The sequence below is a fragment of the Haemaphysalis longicornis genome, unplaced genomic scaffold (genome assembly GCF_048455015.1).
Source record: "Haemaphysalis longicornis isolate Haplotype H1 unplaced genomic scaffold, Haemaphysalis longicornis Haplotype H1 scaffold_1, whole genome shotgun sequence".
Lineage (NCBI taxonomy): Eukaryota > Metazoa > Arthropoda > Arachnida > Ixodida > Ixodidae > Haemaphysalis > Haemaphysalis longicornis.
The window spans coordinates 310560318-310576866 of record NW_027526203.1 but is presented as its reverse complement, the minus strand read 5'-3'; the positions used below and the strand labels follow the sequence as shown (position 1 = coordinate 310576866).

Sequence of the window (16549 nt, the reverse complement as noted above, 5' to 3'; positions counted from 1 at the left end):
ATACTAGCAAATCTCTGCTATTTTCGTAAACAGCAGACGTTGTAAAGTAAATGCGTGTCTCGCATTCCTTCCGCCCAATGGTCTGGCAGCGGGATCGGGAGCATCGGGACACACAACTAAAATAAAGACATGCCGACCATTTTAGCGCTTTCCAAAGTAGCAGCTAAGCAAGCTATAACATGCTTATTTTTTCTTTTATCACTGGCAATATGTGTTTTCTTGTTCCAGATTTTGAGGGGCTCAGTAGTTGTTAAGTGGAACATAAAATTGATATTGAGCGTTTCAGTGATTTGTGTGTACCTTAAAACCATTTATTTTAAACGTGGATTGTTTTTACGCTCAGCTTACATGAAATACTTTTTGCCGTAACGTTTTTTTTTATTTTTCCCACAAAGGTCATCACATTCTCACTCTGCACTGTGACATCGACTGTAATGGCTGGCGGTTACGGTGGCGGACATGGAGCGATCATCCTGGCTGGACATGGTGGGGGCTACGGCGGCGGCTACGGCGGCGGCTACGGCCACGGGGGCTACAGCAAGACCGTTCCAGGGCCCTCGTTTCTTGTGAGCACAGTGCACCACGTGCACAAGGTCAGCCACGGAGGATCCATCATCGGTGGATACGATTTGGTCCCGCATGGTGGAGGACACGGAGGCGGATACGGAGGCCACGGCGGTGGACACGGATATTGGTAGGACTAGAAAGACGCTCTTTATATGTGCATGACGACGTTTCTTCAAATAATTCTTAAGGACGCGGCGGATTTGTCGTCGAAGGGAAATATGATAATAGAAAAAATGGATCCCTGCGAAAGGGATGTCCAGCGAAGCTGTTGCAAACCACTACACATGCTGATGGGGGAGGGTATGAAATGTTCCTCATATTCTCGGCGGGCTTGTCGCTTGCATTCGGCTTCTCTACGACAAATGCTGGGTCCTGACACATGCCGGTGTCTTGAGCGAGAAGTGATGGGTGCTGCCTGGTTTTTTTTGTTGTTGTTGTTGTTCACGACACGAAGTTTTCCGACCTACGAAAGGCTAACAGCTTCGATTTAATACTGGTATAAAAAGTTTTTTTTTAAATAACTGCGGTCGTGTATAGATAGCTACATGACCATTGAAGAGTACGTAGATGTTTACTCTCACCGCTCTAATACCAAAATGCACAAAAATTCTCGTAATCATGTTTGTATGTGGCAGTAAACATGCAAAAGCACCCTTCAAGGTAGGTAATGAAATACCCGAACAAGCAAGAAATTATAACTATCTTCGCGAAGTTATCAGAGCAGATCAAAATCATCAGAAGGAAACTGAACACAGAACCTACATAAGATGGGCTGCATTCAGTAGGTATACTGAAATATTGAACGCTTGGAAACTACCTGTCACTACATAAAACATCGGCATACAGCTGCTGTATCCGGTGATGACATATAAGGCGGAACTTTCTGGTCTTATTGGTTACCTTGGCAAAAGTTTCGGTCGGCCCATCGACCCAGGGACTGCTAGGAGTAACACTTGTGCACCAGAAAGCTGCCAACGCATAAAAAAACAAACCAGGCTCGAATACATTCCCGATCAAATTAGGACTAAGAACTGGGGAGGGTACCAGAGTACCAAGATATTTGGCACGATTGGTGCACGTTCCTAAACAAAAGAAATAAAACTCTGCGAGTTCTTATTCGGGCAAGCAGGCTGCTTCAAGCAAGACAACGTGGTCTATGTCAAGTTTAAATTTTAAAAGTTTAGGCCATTACGCTGTTACCAAATGATAGGACCCACATGTCCCAAATTTATGCATTCATAGTAAGTTTTTCGCGTCTTTCGCTAAGAAAAAATCTACCCACCAGGTATTTATAAATTTTGATCAAAATAGGTTTTTTTTTCATTCGAATTGGACGAAACGCACCGTAACAAATTATAATACAGAGTTTTTCCCCTTCATACGGTTGCAATAGCCCACTTCCTGGCGCCCAACCTTAGCCCGTCTGCATCAATAACATGTTGCGTACAAGACTGTCTCACGTTGTCATGACCTTCTTCGCGGCTTACCTTCTCTACATTCTGTGGTGTCTTGCTTGGAGGCATCACTTCTTGGGAACACAGCCTGTAGTCGCCGTGCGTGTGTGTGTGTGGCAGGCTTTCTACATGGAGGTTGTGTTGCGGTTTATTTATTTATTTATTTATTTATTTATTTATTTATTTATTTATTTATTTATTTATTTATTTATTTATTTATTTATTACAGATACTTTCAGGGCGTATAGGACACAACAGAAAGGAGTGGTGAAACACAAGAGAGGAGAATGCGCATTTTTTACAACATTGGAATGGTTCAAATGAACGTACACTATTTACACAACAGCAAAATAATACACAATTTTCCATGACATTCTTGGAACAATAGGTGTTATGTACAGCAGTTTTGAAAAGGGTTGTATTGGTAATAGAGGCGATGGCGGCGGGTAGGTGGTTCCATTGTACACTTGTTTTAGGAATAAATGAATCATTATATAAGTTAGTACGACAAAAAGGCAAGCTGTCTTTGCAACTATGGTCCGTTCGAGATGAGATATAGCGAGGCGGGGTCATAAGTTGTTCTTTTAATGTAGGGTTATGGTGATATATTTTGTGCAATAAACATAGACGAGAACATTTGCGCCGCACTGACAGGTCAGGCAGGTTAACAGTTTTTTTTCACTGACGTAACACTGGCAGTAAGATGAAGCGAGCGGCCCCATTTTGAATTGATTCTAGACAATGGCTGAGCGTGACCTGACCAGGCTCCCATAATGCGCATGCGTACTCTAATTTGGAACGAACAAGTGTTTTGTACAGGGTAAGTTGAAGAAAGGTAGAAACGGTTGAAAAATTGCGGCATAGCCCAGCATGCGGTTAGCATAGTTTAAAACGTATTCTATGTGGGTATTCCTAGAAAGGTCGTTAGAAATGTGAACCCCTAGGTACTTATAGCAATGAGCAGAGAGCAAGGGAATGTTATCAAGGAAATACCGGCAAGCATTTGTTTTATCAGTCGGGCGAGGTATTAGCATACTTTTGCACTTTCAAACGTTTACTTGCATACACCAGTTATTGCACCAAATACTAATGCTGTTAAGGTCATTTTGAAGATTTTGAACGGCAGAGGAGTTAGAAATTTTGTTATAAATTACTCAGTCATCCGCGAACAATTTTATGGACGAGAATTTAACACAATCGGATAATTCGTTTGATAACCACTTTAGTGTTATATGGGTGCAGATAGCATTATCTTGTGGCAGGCGTGAACGACAGCTCGATGCCGAAGGCGCTGAAGCGCCTGGTAGGCGACATGCTCCTACTGCGTCTCCTTACACCCGCGGCCCGGGAAGCTGATGCTCCTAATTTATTTTCTTTGCATTTGATTCGCACATAAACTTATAGAAGTGGTTATAAAACAGGCTCAATGCTAGCGAATTGATTCGGTAATTAATTTAACTCACCCGAAACTGAACTCCCGAACGAAATAATTCGCCCTCATCAGAATCCCACCAAAGAATTTTTTTGTTTCAGCACCCTGTATGTTTCAATGAATCACAGACTGAACTCGGCCACTCCCAATTGGCGACGAAGGTCAGAAGTGAGGGATTTTTCTAGTGGTCTTAAAGCGGTGGCTGTGTGGCATCGAGGAGAGAAGGAGTCATTAAATGGGCGGAAAGGACTATCCTCTTATTCGCATGAGAAAAAAAAGAAAGAATAGGGAAGGCGCGGCTGCGTTTTTTATTGCTATAAGTTATACTTGGATGTGCTCTTCAGCTTGGAAGGTTGGCAGAAAATTATATTGTCAGTGATAAAACCTGATAGCTTTGTTCGACGTGGATGGTCATCAGACATATGGAGCGTCCATTGAAAATCAACCGGAAACGTTGCCGTCAAAAGCAATGACATAAAGCTTAGGTTAATGCGCTTCATATTCACCTAACATTCCCCTTTAGTCTTATCAATGATGTTACAAAAACCACAAAGGAAAAAAAACATAAAATGAAGGAATGACTGCTAGGGCTTCCTTTCTGCCCGCCTTTCCTGCATTTTTCAAGCATCCGTGCTGTCAAAAAGACGGGGTTCAGACCGTTTGTTCTTGGCGCGATGTACAGGTCACGGCCCCAACACACAAAAATAGACTAGCTGGAGAAGTCCAGAGCCGGAGCCTCAATACGACTGAGTCATTCTCCAGACTACACTTCCAGTGTGCTAAGGCTTCTCGTCATTCGATGACCCCACTCGCTTTGTTTCTTTTCTTCTGGTGACGTGATGCAGACGCATTTCTATCACTAGATTATTGTTTTTTCTGGTAAAGGTATGCAAAGTAGCTCTTTCCCATGTCGGTTGTACGCCTGAGGAAGCTAGCAAGTGCATTTCTAGTGCCACGCGACAGTACGAAATCTCTTCCCTAACGAAACAAAAAGGTAGCCTTAATTATTTCGTTATATAGAATGTTTGATTTGGTTAAAGGCTGTTAATGAAAATCAATGACATTTGAATAAAGAGTCAGTTCGAAAAGACAGTGATGACCTCGGTGGAAAAACTATTCTAACACCGGAATAAAGCGCACTGTGATTTCTACAACCGCAAGATGCAAAAGGGAAATGCGGAAGGTTGGCTCGCATCGCTTGCATAAAAGTGATTTGAGTGTAGGGTTTAACGCGCCGACGCAACGCAGGCGATGAGGCGCGCCGTAGTGGAGGGTTGCGGATTAATTTGAACGACCCGGGGGTCTTTTACTTGCGCCGAAATCTCGTTCAGACGGGTGTTTTTGCTTTTGGCCTCCATCAGAAAAGCGGCCGCCGCGGCCGGGAATTGAACCTGCGTCCTCGTGCTCAGCAGCACAGCAGCACGGCAGCACATAAAATGGAGCGTCAGAAAAATGAGAAACGAAAAAAATGTTCCCTGGAGCTTAAACAAGCATCATCATCATTATAATATTTACCATCACAACCATCATCGTCGCCATTATGATCATCAACATCATAAGAGATCTTCTTGAGCCCCCACCCCCACCCCTTCTCCACTCTACCTTCGAAACACTTTCGAAGCCTCTGATCGTGCATTAATGTTTTGAAAGCTGTTATAGGGGAAAAGCATCAAGAAAACTAAGCTTCGTTTCTTAGAAGTAGAATTTGGGACGCTCCTGCCGACAACTTCGTACCTAAATCGCAAAATATTTGGGATAGCAAGTATGGGGACGAAAATTTGGGCTGTACTACTATTTTCGCAAAATTGATACTTGCATTATTACGTGCACGTGAAAGACACCTGACTGATTTTATTCAATGTTTTTTTGGCTTCCCTGTTCTAGGTAACAGAACTTCACTGAAGCCTTCGAAGTGAATGCGACGCCATGAATCATCCATACAGATATGCAGTTTCAACCCGTACCTTCCCCGTTATAACGTCCCTATTTGTTAAACGGAGCTGTACATATGATGCAAATAAATATTTGCAAGTTTGCTTTCAGTCCATCAATGAGAAACTGAACCAGTGGACAATATGGTTTTGAAATAGAACAGAAAACAATATCTGGTTTCGTAAAACCTTCAAGCATAATCTTGCATTTCATATGTGAACTTTTCAGTTTCTAAACGAAAAATACACTGCAAAGAAAGCTACAGAAACAGGCGGTTCCTGGGAATTCACATGAAGTTTTGAGCAAAGAATTCAATAAACATTTAATTAGCCTGTGTTGAATTAAAAGGTACAATCTTGCTGTATAATCTTCCTTAACATACTTATCGGACACATTAGAAGCCCCTCATAATGCGTTTTTTACTCAATGTGTCAGATATAGCCCTGTGAGCGCCTCATAATTCTTTAAACCCATCATTTGTGATTTCCATCAATTTACGCAACGATGAAGACCTATACGTTGCTTCTAACCTACCTTTTTAACCATTCGCACCTGCTTCTTCACCGACCTAGAGAAAACAGGCGTAATGTGCTGGACGCACCTGATTGCCACTTGCCCTTTCGTCTACAAAACTGATAGTATTCAGAATCTTGGACACTCAAGTGAAGAAAAATAGAATACAACGTGAATAGGAAAAGCGGAAGTTGGGGATTAAGACTTCTACAACCTAGTGTGAAGAACTTTTGTGAGAAATTGTCATCCTTTTTTCAATAACTCTGATTCATGAAAACTAGGTGCGCTAGTATCCGAGCTTGGAACGTTTCCATTGAGAGCTCTTGCCATGCTGCTTCTGGGGCAACCTTCACAATCGCGTATTTCGCTGTGCCAAATAGAGCGATATTTTAGGGCCCCAATAGAGAATTATCATAGCTCCGGGTGGGGAGATCTACGACCGCTTAACTATATAGTTGCGGTATGCGCACGGCTAGTGTCCCGAGAAAAGGGTCCAGAGTATCGGCACTCTTTTCTGCTATTATTCGGTGCTGCCGCCTGATCATTGGTCCGTTCGCCTTCCGTGACATTTTTTTACACTGCGACGGTTTGTGGGCGCCGCCATTTTGTTGTTTATGCGTGTTAGGGCCCTATTCTCGACTGCACAAACTGCCGACAATTCGCCATGTTTGCCGGCAATTTGCCGGAAGTCTTTACTTATTGGCTATCAATTATGGTCACTTGCTTCCGGTTGACAAAGCGGTTGTGTGTGCTGTCGTCATTTTGACGTTTAATGACGTTTACGGGCAATAGTTCTAAAGTTTGCCTTATTTCTCTTTACTGAAAGCGCATAATTCTTGGCCGGCAATGAAAAACTAGACTAAATGCACCAGACATGACAACGTAAGCCTGTCTTTGCTCTTTAACAACAATACTGCTTGTAATACACACCCTCTCTGTGATTGGCTGAGAAGGTGTGACGTAATTTAAACAGTTAGCGCGAACGATTACGTGACACTTTGGCAACTTCGGCCTGCGTAAAAGTGACGTAATGTTACGTAACCGCTTAAAAATGGCGGCTGTATTTGTCGCAAAATACAAGCAAAATAGGGCAAAAAATTGCCCCGGCTTTCGGCGCCGCGAAATGTCCGCGAATTTGCAGCAGGCGCAGTTTCGTATTACCCGCGGGTTAAAGCATGTCTTCTGCCGAAAGAATTAATAGTTACGACTGTTTCCAAGTCAGCCATCAGGGAGCATACAAATAACGTACCGTAGTTTGCTTTTATGTTTGGCAATAAGATAAAAATTATTTGTTTGGCGTAACGGCAACATAAGAGGGCAGTACAAGTCTCCCCATGACAAACAGAACCCGATCCATGGTATTTGTCCATGCGCCTCCTAGTAAGCTGGTGGGTCACATGATCGAAGTCAAGAGAAAAATAACAAAGAAAAATGACTCGTTTGTTTATTACAGCGTAGATTGAAGTCTAACTTGAGGAATGGGTGAATCGGCGACATTGGTGCGCTCCGCGGTTATCTGGCGTAGCGCTTTGCTGCTCTTATGTTTCACACAATCGACGCATTGAAGCGGAGAGCCCAACTATGTTACTAAAAGCGATTGAAAGAAATAAATCGATACGGTAAAAAATTGTGTAATGTTCTTTAGCTCGACATCCGCCTTTCGCTCACTTTTGGATCAACGTTAGTCGATCACCTTGCGGTGTTGGCGCCAATTTTGACCTGCAGAAATGTTTTTCTTGTCAGCCTTAGCTACCGTCTTAATTTTTATAGTACATGCCAAGTCATTTTATATCTTTCTTGAGCAATATTTGATACCTTGATTGCGAACTTTATGAGTGAATCGTCAAATTACACTGCATATAGGTGCAGCACGTCACTGATTGCTTACGTCGTGTTTGCGCAAGAAAAAAACATGACGAATTGCCGGCAGTTTGTGCAGTCGAGAATAGGGCCTTTAGTCCGTCAATTCCGACACCAAATACCCGAGTATTTTAGTCTGTTTTCTGTAAAAAAAAAAAACGCAATACTATAGACGTCTCCTACAGCTGCTTTTAACAGGACAGCGACCAACGGAAGCGCGTAATTCCCCCTCTGCAGGGATAGTTAGCGTCCCTCGGGCAGGGATGTTAATCTAGGGAGCGTCGCCGGGCCCCGCACATTACTGCAGAAGCAGGGTAAGCCAGAAGGATACAGTGGGTATAGTGAAAGTTCGAGCGCGCCCTCTTTACGTATGGATGCCAACCACGTCAGCGGCCACTTTCAGACTTCTCCGCGTGGTGGCCGCGAGATCGAGAGTGTATTTGCGCGCTGCGAAACAACTACAACGGGTTTCCTTTGCCGCGCTTGCCGCGCTTTCTTACTTGCGCCTTGCGCTCACGCCAGTTTACCAACGCTCTTCGAAGAATGAACCAGTAATTGTAAGTTGAGCAGCATCTGCAAAAAATCTTCCGAGAGAAATGCGCGACTGCGTAGCTCATCATGAATGCACGTTAGCAAAGCCACATCTTTCGGGGTGACACGGCGAGCGATGGGGGAGGAAATAAAAGCCCATGTAGGTAGCTTTCTTTGTAGAGACTGTAACTTGCATGAACACCAGCGCTAGTCATGTATTGAGAGAGTCTTGGGTACTCCTTCCAAGGAATAGAACCCGCTCGAGGCGAACTTCGTCGTGAGTGTATCGTTTTTTTAGGGGTTAAACTGAAGCCACCGTGACATATATTAGGCAGTGTTCTTTATACAGTTGAAACTCGATTTTACGAAACCCAATTTTACGAATTTCCGATTCAACGAAGAAATCAGGATTCCCGCCGCAGTTGCCCATAGGCTTAATGCTTTTATGAACTCGAAATAACGAAACAAACTTCACCACCAAACCCGATTAAACGAATAAATCTGAGAAAAAATGCATAGAAGAAGAGGCTTTTTCAAATTTATGGCAACTAGAATGTCTGGCAGTGTGCTGCCAGCGCAGGAGCGGTAGCATACTGTCTCCACACTTGCAAGGGAGCTTCCACACTCCTACTTCCGAGGCTGCGCCGGGCTCCACAAGCCCGCAACACGAGCAGGACGAGGCATCACCCAGTTGGGAAGAGCTTCGTCGGCGTGACGAGGTGGACGCAGGTCAGAACTTCAACGACTTCGTGAACGCCGACGCAGACGCGGACACTGACACAACAGAAGTGCTCGACGACAAGGAGATAGTGCAGCTTGTTTCTGACTCACAAAAGGAGTCTGAAGACACGAATGATCCGGGCGCTGCCGAAGCTCCCATGCCCACACAAAGCCAGGTACGTGATGGACCCCGTCGACCATCTGAGGCGGTTTTCTGGGGCGCACGAGGGTGGCGAGGACGCTTTGATTTCAGTGGCCAGCTACGAGAAGTGTGCGCTAACGCTATTCACGAAGTGCGCAGACGAAGATCACAAGCTTTCTCACTAGGTAATAAATTTGTCGTTCTCTCGATTTTAGGAATTTCCCGATTTAACGAAATTTTTCGCGGGCCCCGGTGACTTGGTTAAATCGAGGTTCAACAGTACATTTCTTAACTTGCCTTACATCAAGGCAGTGTTAGCGGCGGCTCACAAAGGTCCCATAACATTGAAGTTGAGCTTACAGTGTATTGATCCAGACTAGGATTTTAGCGGTGGAAGCGGTGGACATATATTCGAAATTTGTTCGTTGTAAACAAAATTAACCAATATAAATTATTGAAAATTTTATTTTTCAGCATTGTGTATACATTGGGGTGTCGACTGCACTCTTAATCTGGTTCCATATAAGTTCCAGTTAAAAAGGGTGATCCATATATTTTATGTGGATCCGAACGAAAGAATAACTGGAACGAGGCATATAGGTGGATCTTATCTGGAACCCTCAGCTTGTTTTCTTTATGTTCGTGGTTTTTATCTGGAACCGAAGAAATGGGGTCATGCGAAGTCGGCGGTTCCGGTTACTGTTCCACTTATGTCCCAGTAAACGGTTGGGGAGAGTGCGTTTGTATATTTTTTGCTCGTGTCTTGTTCCACATAACTCGTGCACGGCAGTGAAGTATGCACTCTTTCATGCATCAACTGGAACAATGAACCGCATATATATTAGGTGCTTCTTGACACAAGATGCACGTGCGCGTTTAATATACACGCGCACACCGCACATAAAATCTAATGAACTTCGCCGACATCTATGAAACTGCCTTGCAGCAGTTAACTTTCATAATACGGCTAAGCTGTAGTTTTAGTGATGTCCTCTGACAGAAAACGAAATCCCACTTTTTTGTCAACGCCGTACAAAGCATTAAAAATGTCGAGAGGAGGATATCTTAGGCAAAAGAAGAAATTGCAGGAACCCATTTCCAGGTGTTCTGCGGCAACCAAACCGCTTTCGTGAACATCGTATTTTTCTAATTTGAGGCGTCAAGTACAAAATCACCAGTGACTTCAATTTGAGAAGGACTAAACGTCTTCCCTTTCCCCATATGCCGTTCGGGCAAAGCCATAGCTGCTATAGCGCTGAAGAATTCGTGGTGCTTTTGTGAACATCTTCATCACGAAATACTTGTTGAGGCCATTACATTTTATGCATTTGGTTTACAAAGCTTCGCAGAAACGGCAGTTTTTGTTCAACACTCAGTCATCATCTCGCTGTCTTGTAATACGCGCTCAATGGTACTTAGTCCACGTTCCTTATGTTGTGATGGGGTACATACATAATTGTAACCGACTGCGTCACATTTTACACCACACACATCATGCTACGCATGCAGTTATATGCTTAGAAGTTAGTTTTTGTATTTTGTCTCGTCCCGGCTAGTAATTTTCACAAGCAAAAACGAAAGCCTCTTTGTAGGAGGAGAATGACACGAAATCCGGAGAACTAAATCTACCCCGCGGCATCTGCCTTACATTCTATATATTTATACTGAAATGGCATTCTTATTTCAAATTACGCATTGCTGTATCGCGAAAATTCGCCGTGTTACCCTAATGTTGTTACTTGCCGTAGTAATTCAAGTTCACCGAATGACCTGCCTTCTCCTGCTGGTCCCCCCGTTGCTCTTTTCCTGCACTATTGGTGTTCATGAAGAAAAACTGCTGGAAAACGGGCAGATGTATTATTACTCGCAAATTAGCGAGTAATCACACTGGATTCACTACGCGGAAGTAGTTTTCTATAACGTGGGTATCAAAGAGCGTCGCAGTATATATTATTGGTATTGGAAAGACTTGTCAAGAGAACGCAGTCAATAAAGAAGCATCGTTTCGTTTTCACTGCAAAGAACGAAATAAAGCTGTCATCAAAGTTTATGCACATATTCCGCACGCGCTCACGGACCGCGGAGAGAAACAACTTTAGCCGAACTAATGTGTTAAGGCTAATATCTGAGCTCTTTGTTCCAGCCTCAGAGCCGCGTAGACGTCCGCTTAGAGGCCTACTCCCATTTTCCGAAGCAAATATAAGCGATCAAGGGTGCCGAGCTTGTGATCTCTTCCGCGGACTGGTCACTGTCCACGGCGTGCATCGCCGAAGGCACGGAGGAAGAAAAAGTTGGCCGAAACGATTACGGAACGACCGCCACTTCAGTGCGGCATGCCGTGCGCATGCGTTGACAGCATGAAGGAAAGAATACACGGCAGCGCCGCTTGCCTTGATGCGTGGTATAGTGGGACGGCAACGGGTACAACGACGATGGGGGAAAAACGGGACTGCGTGAACACTTTTAACGACAGCAGCGCCCCTACGTGTCAACGTTTACGGAAGCTAGTTTTTGTTCATCCGCATGCAGCGCCACTAGTGGCCTTCTATAGCGGTTTTCTCGATTGCTCGCGTTATGCGCTTGATGTACTAAATGAACTGTCGGTCAGACTGGCGGGAACGGTTACCAGTTTGGTTGTGGCGTGAAACTGCGGATTTCTTCATGTCCTCGGGCTGTATTTACTGTTCGACAAAGTGAAGTTTTGCCGGGAGGCGCAAAAAAGGTCAGTGCTGCTTATTTATGTTCTGGTAACGGTTGTTGTTCTTTGACTTGTTCATCACTGCGTCCGATAAACGTGCCGCTCCGCTGCCTGTTCGATGCGAGAAACGTTTGCGGCCGTTATTAAGTTGGAGTCGGCTTGACATTTCTGGCTGCGTACGTTAGCTAGTGCTATTTAGAAAGTGGCTGGTGCGCGCATTTCTCGAGTCTGCATGTCCCCTTATTGTGTGGTGTTGCTTAGTTGTATATTGACGGTTGCTATACCTGTCAGCGGTACTGAATCTTGTCGGGTTAGTCGCACGCTATAACGCTATTGTCTCACGCGCACACACTGCACATGTTTGTCGGAGCGTCTGTCTTCAGACTTATCGGTATTTTCAAACTTCCGTGTTAATTGCGTTGTGTTGGTCTTCTGAGAGCCATACGCTACTCCGCCTAATGTTGATGTGCGTTCAAGGCGTTGGCAGCAGCACTGCTTACGTTTATCTGTGCTGTGTGTGTAGTTGCTCCTTGTTTCTTCCAATGCCTTCGATGAATTCAGATGGTCTATTTACACTAGTCAACGTTAATTGGCTCCCTGACGTGTAGTGAAATGCAAGAGAAAGTGGTTGTCTGAGCAGTAGCGTAGTAACAAAACGTTCCTTTTGTGGATGGGAAGGCAGGTGGAAACACGCAGAAAGTGTGGTGCCGTTTCTATGCTGTCAATGTCAGTGGTAACCTGAGACCTCTGAATAATTACCCATAAAACTCACGTGTGCACTATTAGAAGTTTTAACGTCACAAAGTAAGTTTAAAAATAATCCATTCCTGCCATTTTATGCTATCAATGTCAGTGGCAGCTCGAGAGTTGGAATAATTTTCAAAACGCTCTGGTGCAAAGTTGTTGCATCATGATGTGCACCAAACATTAATCCATTTCTGTTCGCCTTTGAACGTAGAAATTACACTGCAAAAGCAGATTGGTACATTCTGTATTCATACTGTATGACCTGCTCAGAAAGAGTATATGGCTGACTGTGGAGACATTTGGCCCTCCACTGATAGGTTGTGACAAATGTTTTTGTTCCTCTGCAAAAAAAAAAAAAAAAAATAAAAATAAAACAAATTATTTCCTTTCTTTACATGCTCCTGCGAAGTCATGGCTGTGGCATTCACTGGCTGAAGACATATTTGGCATGCTGAAGGGTCGTCGGGGAGAGTGTGGCGGATTATGAATGCCCTCTGGAGCTTATAAGCCACAAAAGAGTACTTTTTGAGTTGTGCATATTGTGGAGATATTCACCAGTTCGCATAGACCAAGGACAGGTGAGCTTAAAGTATGTTCAAATATTTTCATATCTCCAATTGTTTAGCGAGAAAAGATTACCAGGGCTTCCGCTGTAAAAAAGACATACTTTCGTGGAACGAATCAGACATTGTTCAATATTTTCTCGTGCTCCCTGGGTAAAGCAAGGCATAAATTTATTCTCTGATATTTTTGTACTGTTTATTTTCTAGGCAATAGGGCGAAGATAGACCTAAAACAGTGGTACAAGTAATGCATATGGCCATTTTAATTGTATTTGGACCCCTTCTTGGAAGTGTATCATCAGAGGGCAACACATTAAAGCTCTTGCACGGGATGAAATCATTGCGTTCTACAAGTAAGTACGCACTGCCATTTTTGGGTCTTTCATGGCGCGTTTTTAGGTAGTTTCTTTATAACTAATGGTTTCAAACTTCTTTTCAGTGACAGCTTGGCCTGTGGCTCAAGGTGACAGTAGGAGCTTTTCGGAACACGTTAGCGAAACTTTTCTGGAAGTGCACTTTGAGACGGCCCTGGCAGAAACACCCGGGTCTTAATTTTGGTTGGGTAAGCTGGCATTTTGTTTTTGCGAGACTCAATTTCTGGGTCTGTTCGTCCTAATAAAATCTCAGTGTTAAGAAGTTATCGTGAACGCCAATATTGGCCATTGTGTTCACATTCCGCCTATTACGGATACTCCAACAGTGGCCAAAAAAAAACACTATTTTGTATTTTAGTTTTGTAAATATTTAGCTTTTACACCTTGAGAGTTGTTGTGATTTGCCAGCACCACGGACACGCCCAACGTGGTTGCTGCTACAACAATACGGTGGCAACTGACGATTTAAATTTCCCGCTTTTAATACGCCCGTAGCACCAATAATACTCCCAAATACAGGCGTAGCATGAGTAATGCTGGCATTCGATTTTGACAGGTGGTTAAATAAGGGGTAATTTTTTTAAGGGAATTGTTTAGAGCACAGAAAGTGACGTCTGCAAGAAAATGTGCTATAGTTGCGATTTATAAGAAAATTGTGCAACAGCCTAGTTCAGCATTAGTCAGCTGAACTTCTGCCTCATACCACTACGAAGCATGGAGGTAATACATATCGAGAGGGAAATATTTTAGGTGGAACTACAAAAAATGTTTGCCACAGTGCGATATTTATGATTTCCTATGACTGGCCATTTATTTCTTTGTGGTAGAAACATCGTTTAGCTGTAAGTTATAATAAGCCAGTTTCACTACAGCATTCTAGGGAGCACATTATACAGTACAGAGAACATTTTATGCAGAGAGAAGGTGTGTAAAATATAAGGCCGAAAGGTGATTATAGTAATTATTATTTGATTAATAAACGAAACCTCTCAAGGATAAAAAAAAACCTTATATTCAGGATACCGAGGCAGCAAAGTTGGATACTTTCCAGAATCAGGGCAATTTCATTGATTGTCTGTGGTGATATTGTTTAGCGCACTTTCACCTTTAGCAGCACTCCTAGAAAAAACCCAAGAAATCACTGATTTTAAATCAATCACTCTGTTATGAAAGGGACTAAGCAACTCACTCATTTAAAGCAACCATGTAACAAAATTTTCTTGTTTCCTTGAAGGTACATGAGGTGAGCAGTAAGTCTTCTCGAGGCCCGGTTATTCTGAGAGAAGGGACTGGCGGCATCAATATTGCCCGCAAGAAACACATCACGGATTCGCCGCCTGCATTGTCACTTCAGGATGTGGTCATCCTCTTCGCCGCATATGTCTCTTTTTCATCGTGTCATCATGTTCATATGGTTGTGTGCCTTTGGAGAGTTCTTGGGACTTTTGCAGGGAGTTCTTGGAAAGCATGAGAAGTTTGACAGTGGCCTGGTGTCATTTAATTTGGAGTCTCTACTTGGGATTTTAAATTATTGGTAGAGGTTAAAGTATCTCTTGAAAGGCATGAAGGAGGTCAGATGAAAGGCATGAAGGGGGTGAAATCAGATGAAGAGGTTTGAGTTACTGGCACATGCAAGTTTTATGTCAACTGAACACTGAAGTCGTGTTTCATCATGTTTCATCGTTGGCACAATGCGCAGGCTGCCTTTGAATCTATATAGGGTGTTAATGTAGTTCATGGTACCGCATTGTAACGTCCTTATTATTCAAGTGTAGCTCATGAGATTTTTTTTTCATGGCAGTGTTGTTGCTGATGCAAAAGTGACAGTGATTATTTACGCAGATGGCTTCCGCCTTCATTGATAAATTTTAGTACCAGATGTGAGCTGACACGCATGACCTAAAAGAATTGAAAATGTGCGTATTTGGCTTGAACAAGTTTTCTTCTTTGAACAAAGCTGCATTTCTTGCTTGGCAGAAGCAGGGCTTTGGTCACAATTACCCTGATAGCAAGACGGGAGGGTTTTTATAGCACGCAACTGTAAATGTCACCTAAGGTAAAATGTTGAGGCTGGAAAAAATGCTTTCAAGTCTGCTTTGTAAAACTGGTCACCTGTATGATTCAACGCTGGCTTGTTTGCTTCTTAAATTGCCCTGATTCTGGATACTTTCCAGAATCAGGGCAATTTCATTGATTGTCTGTGGTGATATTGTTTAGCGCACTTTCACCTTTAGCAGCACTCCTAGAAAAAACCCAAGAAATCACTGATTTTAAATCAATCACTCTGTTATGAAAGGGACTAAGCAACTCACTCATTTAAAGCAACCATGTAACAAAATTTTCTTGTTTCCTTGAAGGTACATGAGGTGAGCAGTAAGTCTTCTCGAGGCCCGGTTATTCTGAGAGAAGGGACTGGCGGCATCAATATTGCCCGCAAGAAACACATCACGGATTCGCCGCCTGCATTGTCACTTCAGGATGTGGTCATCCTCTTCGCCGCATATGTCTCTTTTTCATCGTGTCATCATGTTCATATGGTTGTGTGCCTTTGGAGAGTTCTTGGGACTTTTGCAGGGAGTTCTTGGAAAGCATGAGAAGTTTGACAGTGGCCTGGTGTCATTTAATTTGGAGTCTCTACTTGGGATTTTAAATTATTGGTAGAGGTTAAAGTATCTCTTGAAAGGCATGAAGGAGGTCAGATGAAAGGCATGAAGGGGGTGAAATCAGATGAAGAGGTTTGAGTTACTGGCACATGCAAGTTTTATGTCAACTGAACACTGAAGTCGTGTTTCATCATGTTTCATCGTTGGCACAATGCGCAGGCTGCCTTTGAATCTATATAGGGTGTTAATGTAGTTCATGGTACCGCATTGTAACGTCCTTATTATTCAAGTGTAGCTCATGAGATTTTTTTTTCATGGCAGTGTTGTTGCTGATGCAAAAGTGACAGTGATTATTTACGCAGATGGCTTCCGCCTTCATTGATAAATTTTAGTACCAGATGTGAGCTGACACG

The 16549-nt window shown here is 43.3% G+C and overlaps 1 protein-coding gene and 1 long non-coding RNA gene across 2 annotated transcripts; both read left to right on the top strand.

Moving 5' to 3' along the window:
- The first annotated feature begins 405 nt into the window (after positions 1-405).
- LOC144159381 (uncharacterized) lies at positions 406-698 on the top strand. The gene has a single exon (XM_077690827.1). The coding sequence runs from the start codon at positions 435-437 to the stop codon at positions 696-698; it is 264 nt and encodes an 87-aa protein (XP_077546953.1). The 5' UTR covers positions 406-434.
- Positions 699-13161: 12463 nt separating this feature from the next.
- Positions 13162-15563, top strand: LOC144170163 (uncharacterized). Its single transcript, XR_013322572.1, has 3 exons — positions 13162-13512; positions 13599-13721; positions 14768-15563. It is a non-coding gene; the product is annotated as an uncharacterized LOC144170163 (long non-coding RNA).
- The last annotated feature ends 986 nt before the right edge of the window (positions 15564-16549 follow it).

Bases quoted from the DNA above. Each gene is read 5' to 3' on its own strand.
- LOC144159381 (XM_077690827.1), top strand. From the start codon at position 435: ATGGCTGGCGGTTACGGTGGCGGACATGGAGCGATCATCCTGGCTGGA.